The sequence below is a fragment of the Melospiza georgiana genome, chromosome 21 (assembly GCF_028018845.1).
Source record: "Melospiza georgiana isolate bMelGeo1 chromosome 21, bMelGeo1.pri, whole genome shotgun sequence".
Taxonomy (NCBI): domain Eukaryota; kingdom Metazoa; phylum Chordata; class Aves; order Passeriformes; family Passerellidae; genus Melospiza; species Melospiza georgiana.
The window spans coordinates 9,234,952-9,252,936 of NC_080450.1; the positions used below are offsets into that span (position 1 = coordinate 9,234,952).

The 17,985-nt window shown below is 46.7% G+C and overlaps 1 protein-coding gene across 1 annotated transcript; it reads left to right on the forward strand.

Moving 5' to 3' along the window:
* The first annotated feature begins 517 nt into the window (after positions 1–517).
* SRP68 (signal recognition particle 68) lies at positions 518–17,115 on the forward strand. Its single transcript, XM_058039018.1, has 16 exons — positions 518–686; positions 2,561–2,627; positions 3,139–3,252; positions 4,146–4,341; positions 5,951–6,033; positions 6,260–6,369; positions 6,704–6,786; positions 7,033–7,173; positions 10,466–10,564; positions 10,840–10,904; positions 11,188–11,347; positions 12,735–12,829; positions 13,046–13,175; positions 13,598–13,673; positions 14,500–14,552; positions 14,976–17,115. The coding sequence occupies exons 1-16, from the start codon at positions 536–538 to the stop codon at positions 15,201–15,203; spliced, it is 1,851 nt and encodes a 616-aa protein (XP_057895001.1). The 5' UTR covers positions 518–535; the 3' UTR covers positions 15,204–17,115.
* Positions 17,116–17,985: the final 870 nt, after the last annotated feature.

Sequence of the window (17,985 nt, forward strand, 5' to 3'; positions counted from 1 at the left end):
ATCCCCCCAATCCCTGTTCCCGTTCCCTGTCCCGGTTCCCCCAATCCCAATCCCGGTCTCAGTCCCGTTCCCTGTCCCGAATCCCCCCAATCCCCGTTCCCGTTCCCTGTCCCGGTTCCCCCGATCCCAATGCCGTTCCCTGTCCCGAATCCCCCCGATCCCGTTCCCGTTCCCTGTCCCGGTTCCCCCAATCCCAATCCCGGTCTCAATGCCGTTCCCTGTCCCGAATCCCCAAACCCTGTTCCCGTTCCTTGTCCCGGTTCCCCCGTTCCCCCCGTTCCCATTCCCTGCCCCGGCTGATCCCGTTCCCTGTCCCGGTTCCCCCGTTCCCATTCCCTGCCCCGGCTGATCCCGTTCCCTGTCCCGGTCCCCCCGTTCCCATTCCCTGCCCCGGATGATCCCGTTCCCTGTCCCGGTTCCCCCAATCCCGTTCCCGCTCCCCGCCCGGGCTCCCCCCGAGTCCTCCCCGTTCCCGGCGGCCCCCGCGCGGCCGCTCCCGGCCCGTGATGCTCTGCGGCCGCGGCCCCGCTGCAAGATGGCGGCGGAGCGTCAGGGAGGCGGCGGCGGCGGCCGCGGGGCCGGGGCGGAGGAGAGCAAGGAGCACAAGGACGGCAAGGACAACAAGGAGAACGAGCGGCCGGCGGGGCCGCAGCCCGGCGGCCTCGGCGATAGCCTGGGCCTGGAGAGCATCCTGCGCGGCGGCGGCGGGGGGACGTGGCAGGCCCGGCCCCGTGGGCGGCGGGGGGACGTGGCGGCAGCGCGGGGCTCGCAGGGCCGGGGCGGGCAGGGACGACGGGGATGGGGACAGGGACACCCCGGAGCTGCGGGCGGTGCTGGCCTGGGCCTGTGAGGGTTTGGTGGGGATAAAAGGCCGGCTGGCTTTCCTGATTTATGGAATCGCGTTCTGCGTCTCCTCCCGAACCCGGGACAGCTGGCGTCAGTCTCCACAGCGGGGCCGGGTACGAGCAGGGCACCCGTGAGCTGCTCCTGGTGATACTGCGGCTTGAAGTGAGCAATAATACCTAAAAAACCCTTAGCAGGGCACCCATGAGCTGCTCGTGGTGATACTGCAGCTTGAAGTGAGGATTAATACTTAAAAAAACCTTAACAGGTGCGCCGAGGTGGCAGACTGGCTCCTGCAGGTTTAATGCTCTGAAATCTCAGCGTGTAAAACTCATGGAGGTTTTGTAGGTGAAACTTCCACGTGAAACCCAGTCCAGCTGCACAGCTGCGATCGAGCTGTTTTATCTTCTGGGTCAGAGGGAAGCCCGGGGGAAATCAGGTTGCAGTTTTCCACGTGGCACATGGCAGGTGTTGTGTAGTCAGTAAGTGTGGAGTAAGGTGCAGACATGGCAATTGCCCTGGGAATGTGTTAGTGAAAAAATGAAAAAGTTCAGGGGGTGTGAATTCAGCAAGTAACTGTGCAGGGTAAAAGAGAGTCTGGAAAAAATCTTGGGTAGGCAGCAGGGATGAGGAGATCTGTGTTGAGACATTGCAGTTGGACTGGGTTGTTCTGCAAATGTAGAATAATTCAGTGTAGTCACTATTGGTGCAGGGTTTTAATGCTTCAGAGAGTTTCTTTTAGGTGTAGTCCCAAGAAAACATTTTGCTAGACATCTGGCATTTTAAACTTTAAATGTTTGGTGGTTTCTTTAGGTGTAGTTGTAGTTTTTCTTTTGTTGAGGTTGTTTTACAGTCTGGTTTTCTTTTGTGGGTTTTCTTTAGAGGCTTCTTGGTCAAGCTTAAAAAGGAAATTTTAGGATATGAATATATACAACACAGAGGTTTTTTGTGTGTGGTGGAGATTTAATTTCACAAAATAACCTGCCTTGTAAACTGAATGAAAACCATCAGATTTACTAGAATGTGGCATGGTTTTATTGGCAGGAATATCTGAGGGAATGAAGGAAGTGCAGGAGCTGTGCCAATCCACTGCAGGATGGGGAGGCTGGATGGAACTGATGGAGTGATGGTGCCCCAGGTCACAGGGCAGTGCTTTGTGTCACTGATGTTTGTTGCAGCAACACTAGAAACGTGCTGAAAATTGAGAAAATCAGTCATTTCCTAAAACTCTTTTTTTGAGGTTCTGTGCTCAAAAGGCACTTTTGTTTGTTTGTTTGTTTGTTTGTTTGTTTGTGCTGGGCAGGCAGCAGTGATTCTGTTCTTTTCCTGAGCGAGGGGACATTCCTGGGCAGGAAAGCTTCTCTACCTCAGTTTTTCCAACACATCTGTGTCACAGTTGTGGCTGGGGAGTTCCTGTAGCCAGGTGTGTTATCCTGGAGGGGTCTTTATCCCAGAGGGAGCTCTGGTGACAGCAGCACTCCCGTGGGTGTCTGCAGGTCGTGCTTGAGGTTTGTCTCGGTCTCTGCTGGCAGGCAGGAGCTCTGGGCTCATGAGGTGCTTTAGAGCCATCAGCTCTCGGCTGTTGGGAGGTTTTGGGGTGCCCCAGTGTTCAAAGTGTGTTTGTCTGATGGGGTTCTGTGGGTTCCCTGCTGTTATTTTGGGGTGGAGGGAGGAGCTGGTGCCCTGCACTGTGAGTGTCCCTTAACGGCAGCCGCAGTCCTGCAGATCGTGAAGGAGTCGCAGCAGCAGCACGGCCTGAGGCATGGCGACTTCCAGAGGTACAGGTGAGTGCTGGGGGCTGCTCCTGGGCTTGGCTACACTCCATTTAAATTGTAACCCCCTGTAGCAGGCAGCAAAACCCAGCTGCCAGGTGGAAACCCCTGACAGGCTGTTCCACGTGGGGCCCTGTGTGCTCATTGCCCTTGGCTGCGCTGTGCTGGGGCTCTGCTGGCTCTTGCATCAACACTGCCCACAGGAGCTTGTGTTCACAGCTCCCTGCTAGGCACTGTACTCCTCCAGAGCTCAGTGTTCAATAAACACACATAAAGCAGCTAGTAATGAACACATCACCCTGATTTTTCAAGATTATCAATAACTACATGTCTTCTAACCTTATTTTCTGTTAATTGCTGCTTTACAGGAAGTTTTTGAGCTACCATATGTCACACATGGAGTTTAAATTGCTAAAACATTGCCTGGTACAGCCTTAATTTTTTTTTTCCTATTTGGATAGAGCAGTAAACAGAAACAGAGCTGTCCTTTGGCCAAACTATGACTGTGGTTGTCTCTTTTTAGGGGTTATTGCTCCCGCAGGCTGAGGCGGCTCCGTAAAACTCTCAACTTCAAGATGGGCAACAGACACAAGTTCACTGGGAAGAAAGTAACTGAAGAGATTCTCTCAGACAACAGGTACAGGGACTGGATGGAATTGAGAATTCAGTATGGTACTGAAGAGTTTGCTTTCAGTAATTTGTGTTTCAGGTGGAAAACTGTTTTGTGCAATATCGTCCAAAGCATTTCTTTTCAGAGATGTGTGTGCTTGCTATTAATAAAAGTTCAGGCTGTAGTGCAGATGCAAGAGACACTGCTCAGATCCAGTGGGACAAGAAGGAGCAGTAACAACCTGTTCCTTCTCTTCCCTCATAGTTGCTAAAATGGATTCTTTTCATGATCAGTAAATTCCTGTGACATTGAAGAGGAAATGCTTATTCAGGTCTGTTGCAAGGTAGCCATGGGAATGCTGGTAATGTGAATGTAGCCAGCAGGTTGGGCTTAGAGATGCAATCCCTTCTGTTTGAACAGAAATATTGCACTGCCAGTTTTACTTGAATCTTCTAAATTTGAGAGAATGCTTGTCTGACAGAATATGTGGAGAGTAGCCAGGATTTTGGGTTCACTTCCCATCTTTTAGGAATACTTGAAATGTGTCCTGTCTTGTCTTTTCTTGTGATAAAACAACACACGATGCTGCATTCACCTGTGTTGTGAAGAACATTTTGAACCAGTTTGAAGTGTGGCCTAAAATGACAATCTCTTGTCTTTGTAGTGTCTGTGGTGCTACAGAATGATACATAATGCTCTTCTTCAGTGGGGTGATTACACTTTTGAGTGAGAAACACAGCAGAAACTAGTCAGGAATAACAAGACTTTGTGTGCTTAGAACTTTAAGAAATAAAGGCAGATGCCTCTTACTAACCAGCTACTGGTACTGAACTTGGCAGACCAAATGGCAAAGAGCTGGTGCTGATACAACTCTTGCCTGAGTGTCATTCTTTTCCCTTGCACCCTCCTGTTCCCTGCAGGTATTTGCTGCTGATCCTGATGGATGCAGAGAGGGCCTGGAGCTATGCCATGCAGCTGAAGCAGGAGGCCAACACGGAGCCCCGCAAGCGCTTCCATTTGCTGTCGCGGCTGCGCAAGGCTGTGAAACACGCCGAGGAGCTGGAGAGGCTCTGTGAGAGCAACAGAGTGGATGCCAAGACTAAGCTGGAAGCTCAGGTACCCACTGATACTTCCCTCTTGTTGTACAGTAAGGGCTGAACAAGAAACCTTTGGAATTTGGGGTGAAGAAATAATTGCTGTCTCTCAATAGATAATAAAAGTACAAAGAACTGAGGGCAGCTGAGGTGGTTCAACACAGCCTAAGAAACTGCTTTATCTATTGAGTTACCTTTTTGTTAAATGTGCTGAAGTAGCCACTTAGAATGTAAGATTTGGGGGTTCAGTTCCTGGAAAACAGGAAACAGCTCTTGTGAAATCTTTGAACAGCAGTGCTGTACTCATTTAATTAAACTGCCATTGTATAGCATATTGCTGGGGAAAAAAGTTGTGTGACATTAGTGGGCCATTGCATAACAAACAAGAAATATCTTTAATTTCTGGGTGACCTTGTCTAGTGGAAGGTGTTCCTGTCATGTCAGGGGGATTGGAACTAGATGATCTTTAAGCTCCCTTCCAATCCATTCTGTGATCCCATTTTATGATTCTGTGCTTCCTTAGAAATGCAGTAGAGTCAATTAAAGGAGAAGATGTAGGTAGCTGTAACCTGTCATCCAAATCACTTGTCTTCTGTGGGAAGCCCTAATGAAAAGGGCAAGGCTTGGTCACCCCCTGCAGGAGTCACAGCAGCCTTGCTGCTGAAGGTGGCCCCAGTTGTGCTGCTGGTGGGGGACGTGACCTTGTGTCAGGATCTGTCATAGTGAACAGATGACCTGATGGTTCATAGGAGTGATCTTAGAGTGCAAAAACCAACACGGTACAAGGGGGGTTTGCAGTGATAATCAAATCAAATGCAGTTTTATTGAAATAACCACAGCAAAAATGTGATAGAGGGATTAAGGGAGAGAAAAAGATAGAGAAAGAGAGAGGAGAGGAGAGAGAAAGGGAGGGGATATAGCTACCAACACAGTGATGAAGTCCTTTGGTGCAGTCGAGGATCAACAGTCCAGCCTGTTATGCTGGGGAGATCTCAAAGGCTCTAGCTAACTCAGAGGTTTTTATTACTGAAAATTGTGAGCGGGGGGAACAGATACAATAGGGAACAGATGTAACAGGTAGTCTATGTTCTCAGCTGTAAATGAGAGCCATTGTTTTCTTGGTTCAGTGGTCACAACCTGCAAGCAAACATCTCGCTTTGGTCAGCTTGCCTCCCCCACACACCTCCCCCAGGCTGGGGGTTTCAGTCCCAGTCCTTGGAAGGAGCAGAGGGGCCTTTTCACATGGAGGTTTCATGTCTCCTTGATGGAGAGGTTCCTTACATCTCAGTCTGTCACGGTGGTTGTAAAACAGGTGAGGGTCTTCTGTGGGAGACCACCTGAGACTCAGGAGAAGTCCAGGCAGGCCGAGAGGTGGGACAGCTTCCAGAGCTGCTGTTGTTGCAAACAGGGCACAGTGCCCCCTTAGCATACAGCAAACACTCCTGTGAAAACAACAGCTTAACACTGAGCTTTCAGGTCTCAGGGCCTTTGGCATGTGACTTTTCTCCTTCAGAGCCAGATATTCTAGACGGGGGGTGGTCTTCTCTTCAGTGGTCTCCCACGGACGATTGTGAGGCAGATGAGGGAAAATTTGGACAGACTCTCACTCCTTGCCCTCGCTCTGTGTGCAGGCGTACATGGCTTACCTCACGGGCATGCTGCGCTTCGAGCACCAGGAGTGGAAGGCAGCAATGGAGGCTTTCAACAAATGCAAGTGAGTCCCTCCCTTCACCAGCTTCCTTCAGGAAATAGTGCTGGATCACTTTAGTTATGTACATAACTAAACTAACATAACTAACTCTGTGCATTGTTAACTGTGCTTAACTGGGAGGTGCTGCTGAAGAAACAGCATCCTCCAGAGCACAGACACAAACTGTTCCCTTAGGATGGCACCTCACAAGTGACACACACTGCATGCTAATATTTGTCCTTTGCTGTAGGACCATCTATGAAAAGCTGGCCAATGCTTTCACAGAAGAGCAAGCTGTGCTGTACAACCAGCGTGTGGAGGAGATCTCGCCCAACATTCGCTACTGTGCCTACAACATTGGTAAGGGAAGGGGGGCTTAATCTGTTCCCAGGAAATCAATATTCATTTAGTTAAACCCTGGTCTAAGTCCCACTGAGGCCATAATATTCTGGGCAAATTCTGCTTGTGTATTGGGACAGTTTAGCAATGCAGAAGGGGCCTCATTTTGCAACAGCACCTGTGGTTATGTGTAGAAAGACAGAATAACAGTTTGTGGTAGCTTGCCTATGAAGTCAGAATAAAATTGCAAGCTTGTCCTTAAACTGCCAGTATAAAATCTAATGTTTAGTTTTTGTACACAAATGTGATTTTGAAGTCAAATTGAAATGTGATCTCAATTTGTTGATTCTCTCAGGTGACCAATCTGCCATGAATGAGTTGATGCAGATGAGACTGAGGTCTGGTGGCACTGAAGGTCTTCTTGCAGAAAAACTGGAGGTAATTTATTTGCATGCCTCAGCTTGAAATATTCATTATTACTGTGCTGAGCATGAATATTGCTGCAGCAAATCATTCAGGAGCCAGAATGGAACAGAAGTGAGCAAGCAAGCCTAGGCTCTGTGGGAAACAACACTTTCCCAAAAAGCCCTTTGATTTCAAAGTAGTCAATCAAACATGAATTCAGGAGGTTCAGTTTTGCACCCCTGTAAATTGAAGCTCCTAAGCTCAGTGTGTTCTGTGCAGGCACTGATCACCCAGACTCGGGCAAAGCAGGCAGCCACCATGAGTGAGGTGGAGTGGAGAGGGAGAACTGTCCCAGTGAAGATTGACAAAGTGAGGATCTTCCTGCTGGGGCTGGCTGACAACGAGGCAGCAATTGCTCAGGTAACCCAGCAGCCCTCTCCATCCTGCTCTTCCAACCATCCTCTTTCCTTCTGTGCAATACCTGGCACCTGAACTCAAAGTTTGTGAGTAATCTCATTTTTTTCAAATTTGGGGCTGGAAAGCTGAAGGTAAAAGTGGGGGAATACAGATTATAACCTAGAGCTGAAGTGTTGGCTGGGGATAGCTCTCACAGAGGGGAGTAGTCTGGGAGATCTGTTCTGAGTATTCTTGCTCCTTGGAACATTCTGGGCTGCCTTCCAGCAGCAGGGTGATAACCACTATTATTAGTGCATCACTTGGCAATGAAGGTTGCATTTTTAAGAGTAACTGGTTTTGAAATACTCTTCTAATTTCTTTAACTTGCTCAAATGCTCCAACTTCAGAGTAGCCAAAATGAAAATACATATTGATCATGTTTTTTTCAGCAACAAATAGCCATTTGCCAGGTGTAGCAGTTACTATGACATCTATTCCATTCTCTTACCGACTTCTGGAAATCTTCAAAAGCAGGAAGTGGATTAATAAATGTCAGGATGTAAATCAATTTCACATGTAATAGTTCTGAAACACTTTATAGAATCATGGAATATCCTGAGTTGGAAAGGACAGACAAGGATTATTGAAATCCAGCTCACTGGAACTTGCAGTGGCACATACAATTCATATATTTTGTATTGTAGTCAAGTTTTCCACTTGTACTTTTTTCCTTGGAAGTGGTGACCAGAGGAGGTATCCTGCTTTTTAGTGGCTGCATACACACTCAGACTTTTAAAAGACAGTGATAGGATTTCAGTAATAACTCTTGCCACTAAAAATGGGGATTTTGCAGCATTAAAAACCTTATATCTCCAGGAGAATAATAATGATAAATAAAAACCAGAAATTATAAAACAAAAGCTCTACAGAGGGTTAAGACCAGAGCAGGGGGATAGTGGTGAGAGGAGTGTGATTAGGAGTGGGAAACCTGAGTGTTACCTATAGTGTTAGGAATTGGATGTTGCTGAATAGATTTGGTTTCAGGAAGCACATAAGTGTGGCCAGCAGGTGGAAGTACAGCTCAAGAGTTCCCTCATTTAACTTAATCCTGGCAGCTGACAGTTGGATTTTCTCAGTTTAGTTGCTCTCTAAAGCAGTGGCAGAACTGCCTGAATTTGTCCTCCTCTTGCTTTGCATTCCTGGGAAGCTGTGACTAAACAGAGTTGAGTGGACTGGTGAGAGCTGAGCATTGCAGCAGCACTGTTTACATTCCCAGAGGGCCAAAACTTGCCTTTTTGGCAGCAGTTCTGCACTTGTGTCAGCTGTGATGGGCACTCCAGCATCAGGTGAATGAATGGTGCTTCCTGGGATCTTTGGCACCTCTCTGCTCATCTTCACTGAGCTGAAACCCTGGCATAACAGCAGTGCTCTGCAGGGCTTAATTAGAAGTAAAACCAGTCTGTTTTGTGTAAAAATGGAGTCTCCCAATGCAATTATACTGCTGCCTTTGGTGCCTTATTGGTGATGGGAGGAGCAGAACAAATAAGCCAAACTGAAACGGGAATCCAGGTTTAAAATTGCTTGTGTCAGTCCTTCTGTGGATTTGAAGGTGTGACTGAGGGCCCAGTGGCTCTCCCCAGGTAGAAGTGACAGAGCTGCAGGGCAGCATGACACAGGTGTGCTCCTAGCTGCTATTGCCTCAAGGATTCTGTGCTCATCTCTAGATTGCAGCAAAAATGGGTGGTAATAGCTGTCAGAGATGTTACACAGTGGTTTAGACCAAAGAAAATCTGACAGCTGAGCACTCCACATTTTTGGGATTGGATTCAGTGGGATTGGTTTCCATGAACCCTCTAAGATGAAACTGCAATTCTGTCAGGACAGTTGTATCACCAGCTGTAGCACTTGTGTCTCACTCCTGTGATCTGATATCTATCTCCCAAATCAGAACATGTGTATTTATGCATAGAATCAGCTCAAGGAGTTTTTGCTTGGAAAGGAAAGCCTTTGTTTCATTGCAGGGCCCAGCCCTTGCCCTGTTTGTGCCTGAATGATGATCTGGCCGTGTCTGTTTTCATTTTTGTGCTTACAGTGAAATTGCTGTGCTGCTCTGGGTGAGGTTGAGAATGCAGTCAGACTCGTCTCTGGTTATTCTCAGGAGCCAGTCCCACCTTAAAAATTCTCACAGCAAATCTTAAATTAAAAACAAAAAAAGTCCCAAACCCAAAAAACCGCCTCCATCACAGGATACCTGAGGCTTTGTGAGGGAGTAAAAATAACATTCCTGATTGGGTATGTGAATGTGGGAAGTGGAGAGGCAGAGTCTGCAGAGCTGTGCAGTAGATTAACAAGTGAGCAAGGTTTTAGCCATTTTTTTATTCACTTTGACAATTGCAAATTTATTGCAGCAAAGCTCATCTTACACTGTTGCATGAGATGAGAGTGGCAGAACATGGTGCTGGTGCTCTTGAATTTTCCTTCAGTCACTGAGGCTGAGGTTTGCTTCTGAGCAGTTTTTTCTTACTGAATCATTGCAAGTCTTGCAATCTCCACCTGATTTCCTTCTCAGCATCTGAATAAAGGCTGAGTTTCGGTTTGGGAGCTTGTTTAATTGGGTACACGATATGCCAATAAATTAGGCAGAGATCAGGCTTCAACTTGTTTTTTAAAGTTGTTTTCAAGTTCTGGTTTTGGGGCAGAAGGCCAAAAGCTGCTTCACTTTTTTTTTTTTTTTTTAACAAAACTTATGGTGACAGCAGAAAAGCACTCGGTCACTCCTGCTGCTGAAATGTAGGGTTACTGTGAAAGATGCTTCAAACAAGCAAGTTATTGCCACTGTGAGCATTGCTGGAGTGGGAGTGGAGAAAAGATAATCATCTGCATGTTCTTACCACATGGGAACATTAAATCAGCATAACAAGAGCTGTCTGCATTGGTAGTTTGCCAGTTCAGGACTGCTCAGCTCTTGTGTTGCTGGGCCTTTCCCACAGTGCAGTCCAGCCTCAGCTCAGGGGGCAGTGCAGGTGCCATCCAGGAGGGAATGGAGTTACTGGGAAGGAGGGTAACTGGTGCAGGAATGAGGCCTTGAGCTGTGTCTGCTGGGCCTTCACTGCTGTTCAGTTCTCAGCACCAACTCCATTCTCCAAGATTTCTGGCAGATTTTCCCCAAGAATATGTTGCAGACAGGCACAGATTGGAGTTCTAACTACCCATGGACCTTAAAGACATAACTGGGGAGAAACTTCATTTAATCTCCTTAGTTAATTTATGCATTGTACAAAAAAAATCTGATTTCTTGAATCTCCTTTGCTCTTAGGCAGAAAATGAGGAGACAAAGGAACGTTTGTTTGAGTCTTTACTCAGTGAGTGCAGAGATGCCATTCAGGCAGTTCGGGAAGAATTGAAACCTGACCAGGTAAGCAGCAAACACCAGTTTCTACTTCCATTGACACCATGTTTCCTTGGGAGTGGTTTAGTGTTCAGCTTGCTGGGATTTCTTTAATAAAGTGCTGCAAAATCTGAATTTACTCTCTCTGGAGTGAGGGAATAGCAATGGAGAAACCGTCCCTCTTTTGCCTAGAAGTCTGTTCCTTCCATGGCTTACCCAAACCCTGAGTTGTTCTGTGCTTTTCATCCCTTGGCTGCCAGTTTTAAGTAAATCATGCAGTGTTTTATCTCCGTTGCCCACAGAAGCAGCGAGAACACTCTCTGGAAAATGATTCTGGGAAGGTGTCCAACATCCAGTACTTACACAGGTAACAGGCAAACATTGCTGCCAGTGCTAGTGTGAAGAAGCCATGTTCTTATGTCAGGATTTTATTTTGTTTAATTTTGTTTTATGAGGTTTTTGTTCTGAGCCTTTGGGATCCCAAAGGATGACTGTACAGATAAGGATCTGATTCAGGGAGCTTTGTAAACATTTCCCTCCTGACTCTCACATTGACCTCCCAGCTGTTTTTCCGCCACCAGCTCAGAACACAGAGTAATATCTGAGTAGCTGTGACAGTGCTGATGGGATTTCTCTTTTTCTTCTGGCAGTTATTTGACCTACATCAAGCTGTCCACGGCCATCAAGCGCAACGAGAGCATGGCCAAGTCCCTGCAGAAGGCCCTGCTGCAGCAGCAGCGCTCCGACGAGGACGGCAAGCGCTCGCCGCGGCCGCAGGACCTCATCCGCCTCTACGACATCATCCTGCAGGTACTGCTGGGAAAACACAGCCAGCTCTGCAGCTGCTCATTTGTTTAGAGCAAGTTTGGGGAAGAATCCCCCAAAGGAGCTCCGGTGGGAAAAGCAGATCCAATCAGCCCCTCCCCACAACTGGTCCCGGAGGAAAAAATACCTCCTTGGAGAAAGGTGGAAAAAAAGTGTTTATTAAATAATAAAATCAAAACGATATCAAACAATGAGACCCCTTGCCACTCTAAAAGAGGTGACAAACTGAGAAAACCCCGGGTTCAAGCAGCAGCTCACTCAGTCTCTGATCAGTCCCTCCGGTGCTGGAATTGTCACAGGCCAGGCCCGGCCCAGTGGGCCACAGCTGCAGCTGCCGGTGCTCTCCTGGGTGTTCAGTCCACAGCAGTTTCAAGAGGTCCAAAGAAAAAGGGAAAAAAAAAAAAAAACAGTCTAGGGGACTTCTTTGCCTCAGCTAGCTAACACTAACTAAAAAGCAAAAGAAGAGCTCTGTCCCGCTGTCTGTCCACAGACAACACAGTCCAGGAGCAGGAATGTGGGGGAGGAGTGCAGTGTCTGAAAACAAACTGCTGCTTCTTCTCCCCCCACCTTCACTCTCTGGAACACTCTTAAAGGTACAAAACTTATTATTCAACATAAACAGAATGAGATGATTGGGGATTAAAGCATCATATAGTCAACCCAGGACAGCAGCCCAGCCAGAGAACACACTAGCTGTGTGCTTGGGATAAACAGGATGTGCATGGGTAGGAAACCTGAGTGTTACAAAAGGTTATTGCAGAAATACAGCACTGTAAGTGAGCTACTGTGAAGTCTGAAGAGTAGCTGAGTACCTTCAAGTGCCTCAAAGATGTTCAACATCTGCATGAAACACAAAAAACCTCTTTTAGTTATGAGCAGAACCTGCTGCTTGAATGGGTGTCCTTTGTTGTGCACTCTAATAAAGTTTTAAAATAGTCTTTGTGACTCTTGTGCAGCACCCTTAGAGCTGCCACAGTTTCTGCTGGCCAGGGAAAGTAGCAGCTAAAAATACTTGTTCTTCATAAGCAGGTTCTCCATTTCTCCCATAATTCTGCAGTTAACTGAGGCAGCCTGTGGCTGAAGCAGTTGTGAATGGGAGAGGGAAATGCCTTTTGAAAGAATTAGTTCATATGAAATTTAAGGAGTCTTTGTCCTAATTCTTGTTTGTGTCAGGAAGTCTGTCCTGAGGGCAACTTGCACAAGTTTCAATGAGAGTCCTTCACAAGGTTGGAAAACTGATGATTAGAAAACTGGAAACTATTTCCCTGGGAGTGTTCTGTTGACTTGTCAAAAGGGTCAGCATTCTCTTAGACCAGCAGATTCCAGAGGAAGGCAATGCCTGCATTTATTATTTTGACTCTCTTTTGCACAGAACCTTGTGGAACTCACACAACTTCCTGGCCTAGAAGAGGACAAGAACTTCCAAAAGGAGATTGGATTGAAGACACTTGTGTACAAAGCTTACAGGTGACTGAGAAACATCCAGGTTTTCTTTAGCACATGTGACACTTTCAGAAGTTTCATTGCACAGCTCTGTGTGCTGTGCAGGCCTTTGGTGCAGTTTCCTCTGTCCTTTGAGACAGTTCCTAAAGGGAAAATAAGATATCTCCTATTGCCAGTCACTTCAGTTGGCAAAAGGTGTGGACAACAAACACATCAGGAATGCTCTCTTGGCTGTTGCAGGTGTTTCTTCATTGCCCAGTCCTATGTCCTGGTGAAGAAGTGGAGTGAAGCCCTCGTGCTGTACGAGAGGGTGCTGAAATACGCGCGCGAGGTTCAGTCGGGAGCTGGAGCTCACAGGAACAGCCTGAAGGTACCAGCCCAGCCCTGAAGCTGAAGTTTTATGAAGCAGCTCTGTCCCAATATTTATTGTTAATATTATTAATTAGGTGCCAGGCCATTATAATTCAAGACTGATCTCTAACTAGGGAGAAGGGTAATGTTCGTTGTAGCAGAGACCTTCTAGTGACATGGGAACACTTCAGCTCCCCACTTGGAGGAGGAACAGACTTGCACCGACTCCAAAGCAATTTACCACTTTTTCTCACATGTGCATTTTCTCTTATACAACTTCTGTGGTGCCTGAAGCACAATACTGTAGCTTTTCTCCTTCTGGGAAAGGTTATCAACACTAGGAGTTAATTTCTTAGTTCTTACTCTGTCTGGTTTTACCTTTGCTCTGATTCTTAGACTGGCACATTTCAGGCTCTGAAATAATTTTCTTTAATGCTTTAGGAGCTGCCTGATGTTCAGGATCTCATCACTCAAGTCAATGCAGAGAAGTATTCCTTGCAAGCAGCAGCTATTTTAGGTGAGTAACACAACTATACTAGAGCTCTGCTCTAATGTATCTTGACTAAAACCCCTGCAGCTCTTTCATTCCTTTTATTTCATTTCTGAAGTTCCAAAGGTTTCTCCATCACCATTCACTCAGGCTTTGGAAAAGTACTTTTCCCCCAGTTCTGGTTGCTTCTATCTGTGTGTAGTGCAGTAGGCAGGCAGTGGCTGGACATTGGCGTCTTGCTCCCTGCCCAGAGATATTAAAACCCTTCCTGGGGATGTGCACCCACTTTGGGAGCCTGCACAGAACAGTTCAGTGTTTCATTTTTTGCTGCAGACACTTTGGCTTTACTCATCCCAGTTTTGCCTGGTTGGGTGAACCTAAGAGGAGAGCAGTGATGTTCTCTCTGTCAGTGTCAGCCTGGCCAACAGAACTCTGGGGAATGGATGAACTTTGTGATTTCTTGGGCTGCTGTTTTTGCTGTGCCTGCTGCTGGGAATCCAGGACAAGGAGTGTGTTGCCTCCTTTATTGCCTTGATGTTGCTTTAACAGACCCCTCCCAGGGTGTTCTCATCATCTTTTGTTGTGTGCTTCACTCAAAGCCTGTGCTGCTTTCCAGACCTTCTCATGGCAGGGTGAAGGAGAAGCTCCACCACTGCAGGGCTGTGTTGGCTCTAGATGAGTGTGTGTGGTGCTTACTCTAGAAATCAAGTTGATTCTGCTGGAAATATTGTCCTGTGTATCCCAGAGAGCAAGGATCATGGCTAAGCTTGTGGCACAGCTGCTTCCTGAGACAATCATACTCTACACCAAGGTCAAGCCTGTTATTCTTACCCCCTTTTGTTCAATTTTGCAGATGCAAATGATCCTCATGAGACTGAGTCTCCATCTCAGGTCAAGGATGGCAAGGTAAGAGCCAAGAGCTCAGGCAAATTCCAGCTGTGCTCTTAATGACCATCACCTTTATCTTGTTACCTAAGTGTCTCTCACAACACAAGAAATGCCACATTGATCAAGATTTGGTCATGACTGGTGTATTTAGGAGATTTTATTAGGCTGGGTGCTGAAGGTACCTGACACAGTGGGGTAGGAGCTGGGAGGCAGATGCAGCTCCCAGTGTGGCACCTTGCTTTATTTGGCTTTCTCTCTGCACATGGGAGGGTTTGCCAGAGATCCTGCAGCTGTGCTTTGACAGGAGGTTAAAACATTTTCAGAGGCCTCACAAAGGAGCTTGAACTTCTCTTGTCTCAGTTGCTGCTCAGTCCTGTTTGATGTTTGACCCTTTTGACGTGCCTGGGGTTTAATTTGTGTCCCTGCCTTGGTCTCTTGCAGCCTCTCTCAGAACGGTTTGAGACTTTCTGCCTGGATCCTTCCCTGGTCAGCAAGCAAGTCAGCCTCGTGCACTTCCCACCAGGATTCCAGCCCATTCCATGCAAACCCTTGTTCTTTGACCTGGCCCTTAACCATGTTGCTTTCCCACCTCTGGAGGACAAGGTGGAGCAGAAGGCCAAGAGTGGCCTCACAGGATATATAAAGGGCATTTTTGGATTCAAAAGTTAACCAGCACCCCCAGAGGAACAGAGGTTTTATTCTGTATTGAAGGAGAAGCTCCAAGAGGTTCTAGGACACAAATACCTGCACCTGAAACCAAGAGAGGGCAGTTTTACCATCTTCTCCCCTGTGTCCTGTGTTCATGTCTGTGCACACACATTCTCTCCCAGTGTATTAAAGACAAACAATTACTCAGAAACAAACATACACTATAAATAGCTGGAAATAACCTGGAGCACAGAGAAATTCCTTTCTGCTTGGAGAAGTTTGTGATCAGTGACCTGTCCAGGGTTGGTACACATCTACTCACCATGGACCAGGGCATGGATACAATTTGATTCCTGCCCCTGTCCAATAATTTGTCACTATTATTTGTTCTTTTGATCTAGAAATTGGGGTGTAATTGGGAAATAGAGGCAGAAGTAGATGCAGAGCTAAACCAGCAAGGTGAGGCTTCCACACAATGGCTGTGGAACAGTAGCCAAGCCAGCAACTTCTCCTTCCCTTTCAACCCAGAAGTCTCTATATTTTTAAGGAATGTAACATTCTGAAATGACAAAATAGAGCCTCTTTCCTTATGAATAAGGATGGCAAACATCAAATATTGATGGTTACTCCTGCTGTGGTGGTGAATTTGTATTCTGGGCCAACAGCACCTTTCTTTATTCATACACACACTTCATTAAATACCTACATACAGTATAGAACCTATTCCTGAAAGTATTTTCCTGGGAAAATAGCTTCATGGGTGGCTTTAGCAATAGCTACTTGCTCTTGGGAAGTTGGGTCTCTTGGTGTTTGTTTTGTCTCTGATCTAAACCTTGCCTGAAAACAAGATGATCTTTTTCTGGAGTTCATCTATTGCTTTGTTTCTTGTCCCTGGTCAGTAGCTACACGTGAAATGAGGGATAAGGAACAGCAGACCAGTAGGTTTGTGAGTGATAATTCATCTCTGTCGTGCCAGACAGCGTTTTTTATAAAGCACCCAGGTGCCACGGGGATGGGCACTTTGAAAGTGCAGATAATTTCATAATTGTGATCAATTCAGTAGGGAAAAAACCCACAGCACATGGGCAGAACTGTTCCTAAATAAAGCATTTGGAAGATTCCACCAGCACTGTGTGGGTTTTCACTCAGCCTGTCCTGACAGGTGAAGCAAGAGTTTGTTCTGGTTGTCTGGACTTTGTGTTTTTTCTCCTTTTGTAGGCATTGGAGTAAAGGTTGGAAACAGGACCATTTTGAATTATTGGGCTTTTGTTGTAATGGGAATTTTCCTTGCAAGGTGCATGTCAGATGAATGGGGGAATTAACAATTCCCATTATTTTAATATGAATGTTCACTTTGTTCAGTTTGATCTGATTTGTGAGTTCTCAAAGTACAGAAGAACTCTGTGCTCAGAGGTGGGAGTGGGAGGAGGAACTCCTTGTTTGTGTTTAATTTTTGCAACATGGAAATAAAATGGGAATTTCTGGTGTTGTAGCCAGTTCCCTTTGCCTCTGGATTCCAGGGGCATTTTATAGAAGAAAGGGAGGTGTACAGGTGAAAGAAATGTGGAAGATTATTCATCAGATGGCAATTTCTAGAAAACTTGACTGGCAGCTTTCTCTTCCCCTTAAAGCCCATTTTCTTTTAGGCCCACAGTGACCAGGCTCACCTGGTCCCTGTGTCCAGCTGAGCTGCTCTTCTCAGCTTTTGGATCAAATCACAACAGTGTTCTCCTTTGGTTTGCACCAAACTCTTTCCTTCCACAGCTCTGTGTTGTGCCTGGATTGATTCCAGGGAAACTCCTGTGGCCACTTTCTAGCTACAGTTACAAAAACCTAAGAGCCATTGGCCTCTCTCTGCCAAATGTCTTTTGACAGGGAACTGATGAGTTGAACGCAGATAAGGAATTTGAAAACAATAAACTTTTATGCCTAACCTCTGAGGCGTGTAGTTTGTATTAGGAACACTGAGCACTCTTTGCCTCCCCAGCACTCAGAAGATCGAGGCCACACCATCTCCTGGGGCTGCTGAACCCCTGGGGAATGGCCACTTAGCTCTGGAGGAGGCTCTTCTGCTCCAAGGCTCAGATAACACCACTCCGAGGTGCTTGGCTTGTTTGTTTTGGTGTAATGTTAGTGGAAAGTGAATGGAGTGGGGTTTGTGAGCAGTGGTGTGGCTTAAATCATGGAAGGTGCTGATGAGGCTCAGGAAAAGAAACCTAAAAATGTAAATAAGGGGGGGAAATTGTTATTGAAGTCACCTGCATGATGCAGACCAAACCAGACTGACAAAACCGAGGCTTTTAGCCCTGCAGTGGAGCCTGGGCTGGCTCAGGTGGGGCTCACAGAGCTGCAGGGGCACAGGGCAGGCAGGTTAAGTGTCTGATGTGCAGAACAAACCAATTCCCTTGGGCCTGCCCAGGTGTTGGGCCTGGAACAGCCAGGGCAAGGTTCAGAGCACGTTGTGGGGCTTGGAAGCTTCCTCATTGCCCTGCTCTTTCATTGCTGCTCCTTTAAAGTGCTTGTGCTCTTTCCATGAATTAATTGGCGAGGAGGCCACGTGATTGCCCTCAAAACAGGAAACTCCAGCAGAATGGTCAAGAGGATTGCTTTCAATCAACTTTTCCTATGGAGTATCTTTGGGATTAGCACTGGAATTTTAATTACAGGCTGAGCTAGCCGTGTCTGGTACCATTGCATTTATTAAAATAAGAATGAGATGTTCATCACGGCCCTCACTCCACCACCAGTGATAGACCTGTGTCTGAGCAATGTTTATTTCTGGTTGTGCACTCTGAGGGGTCTG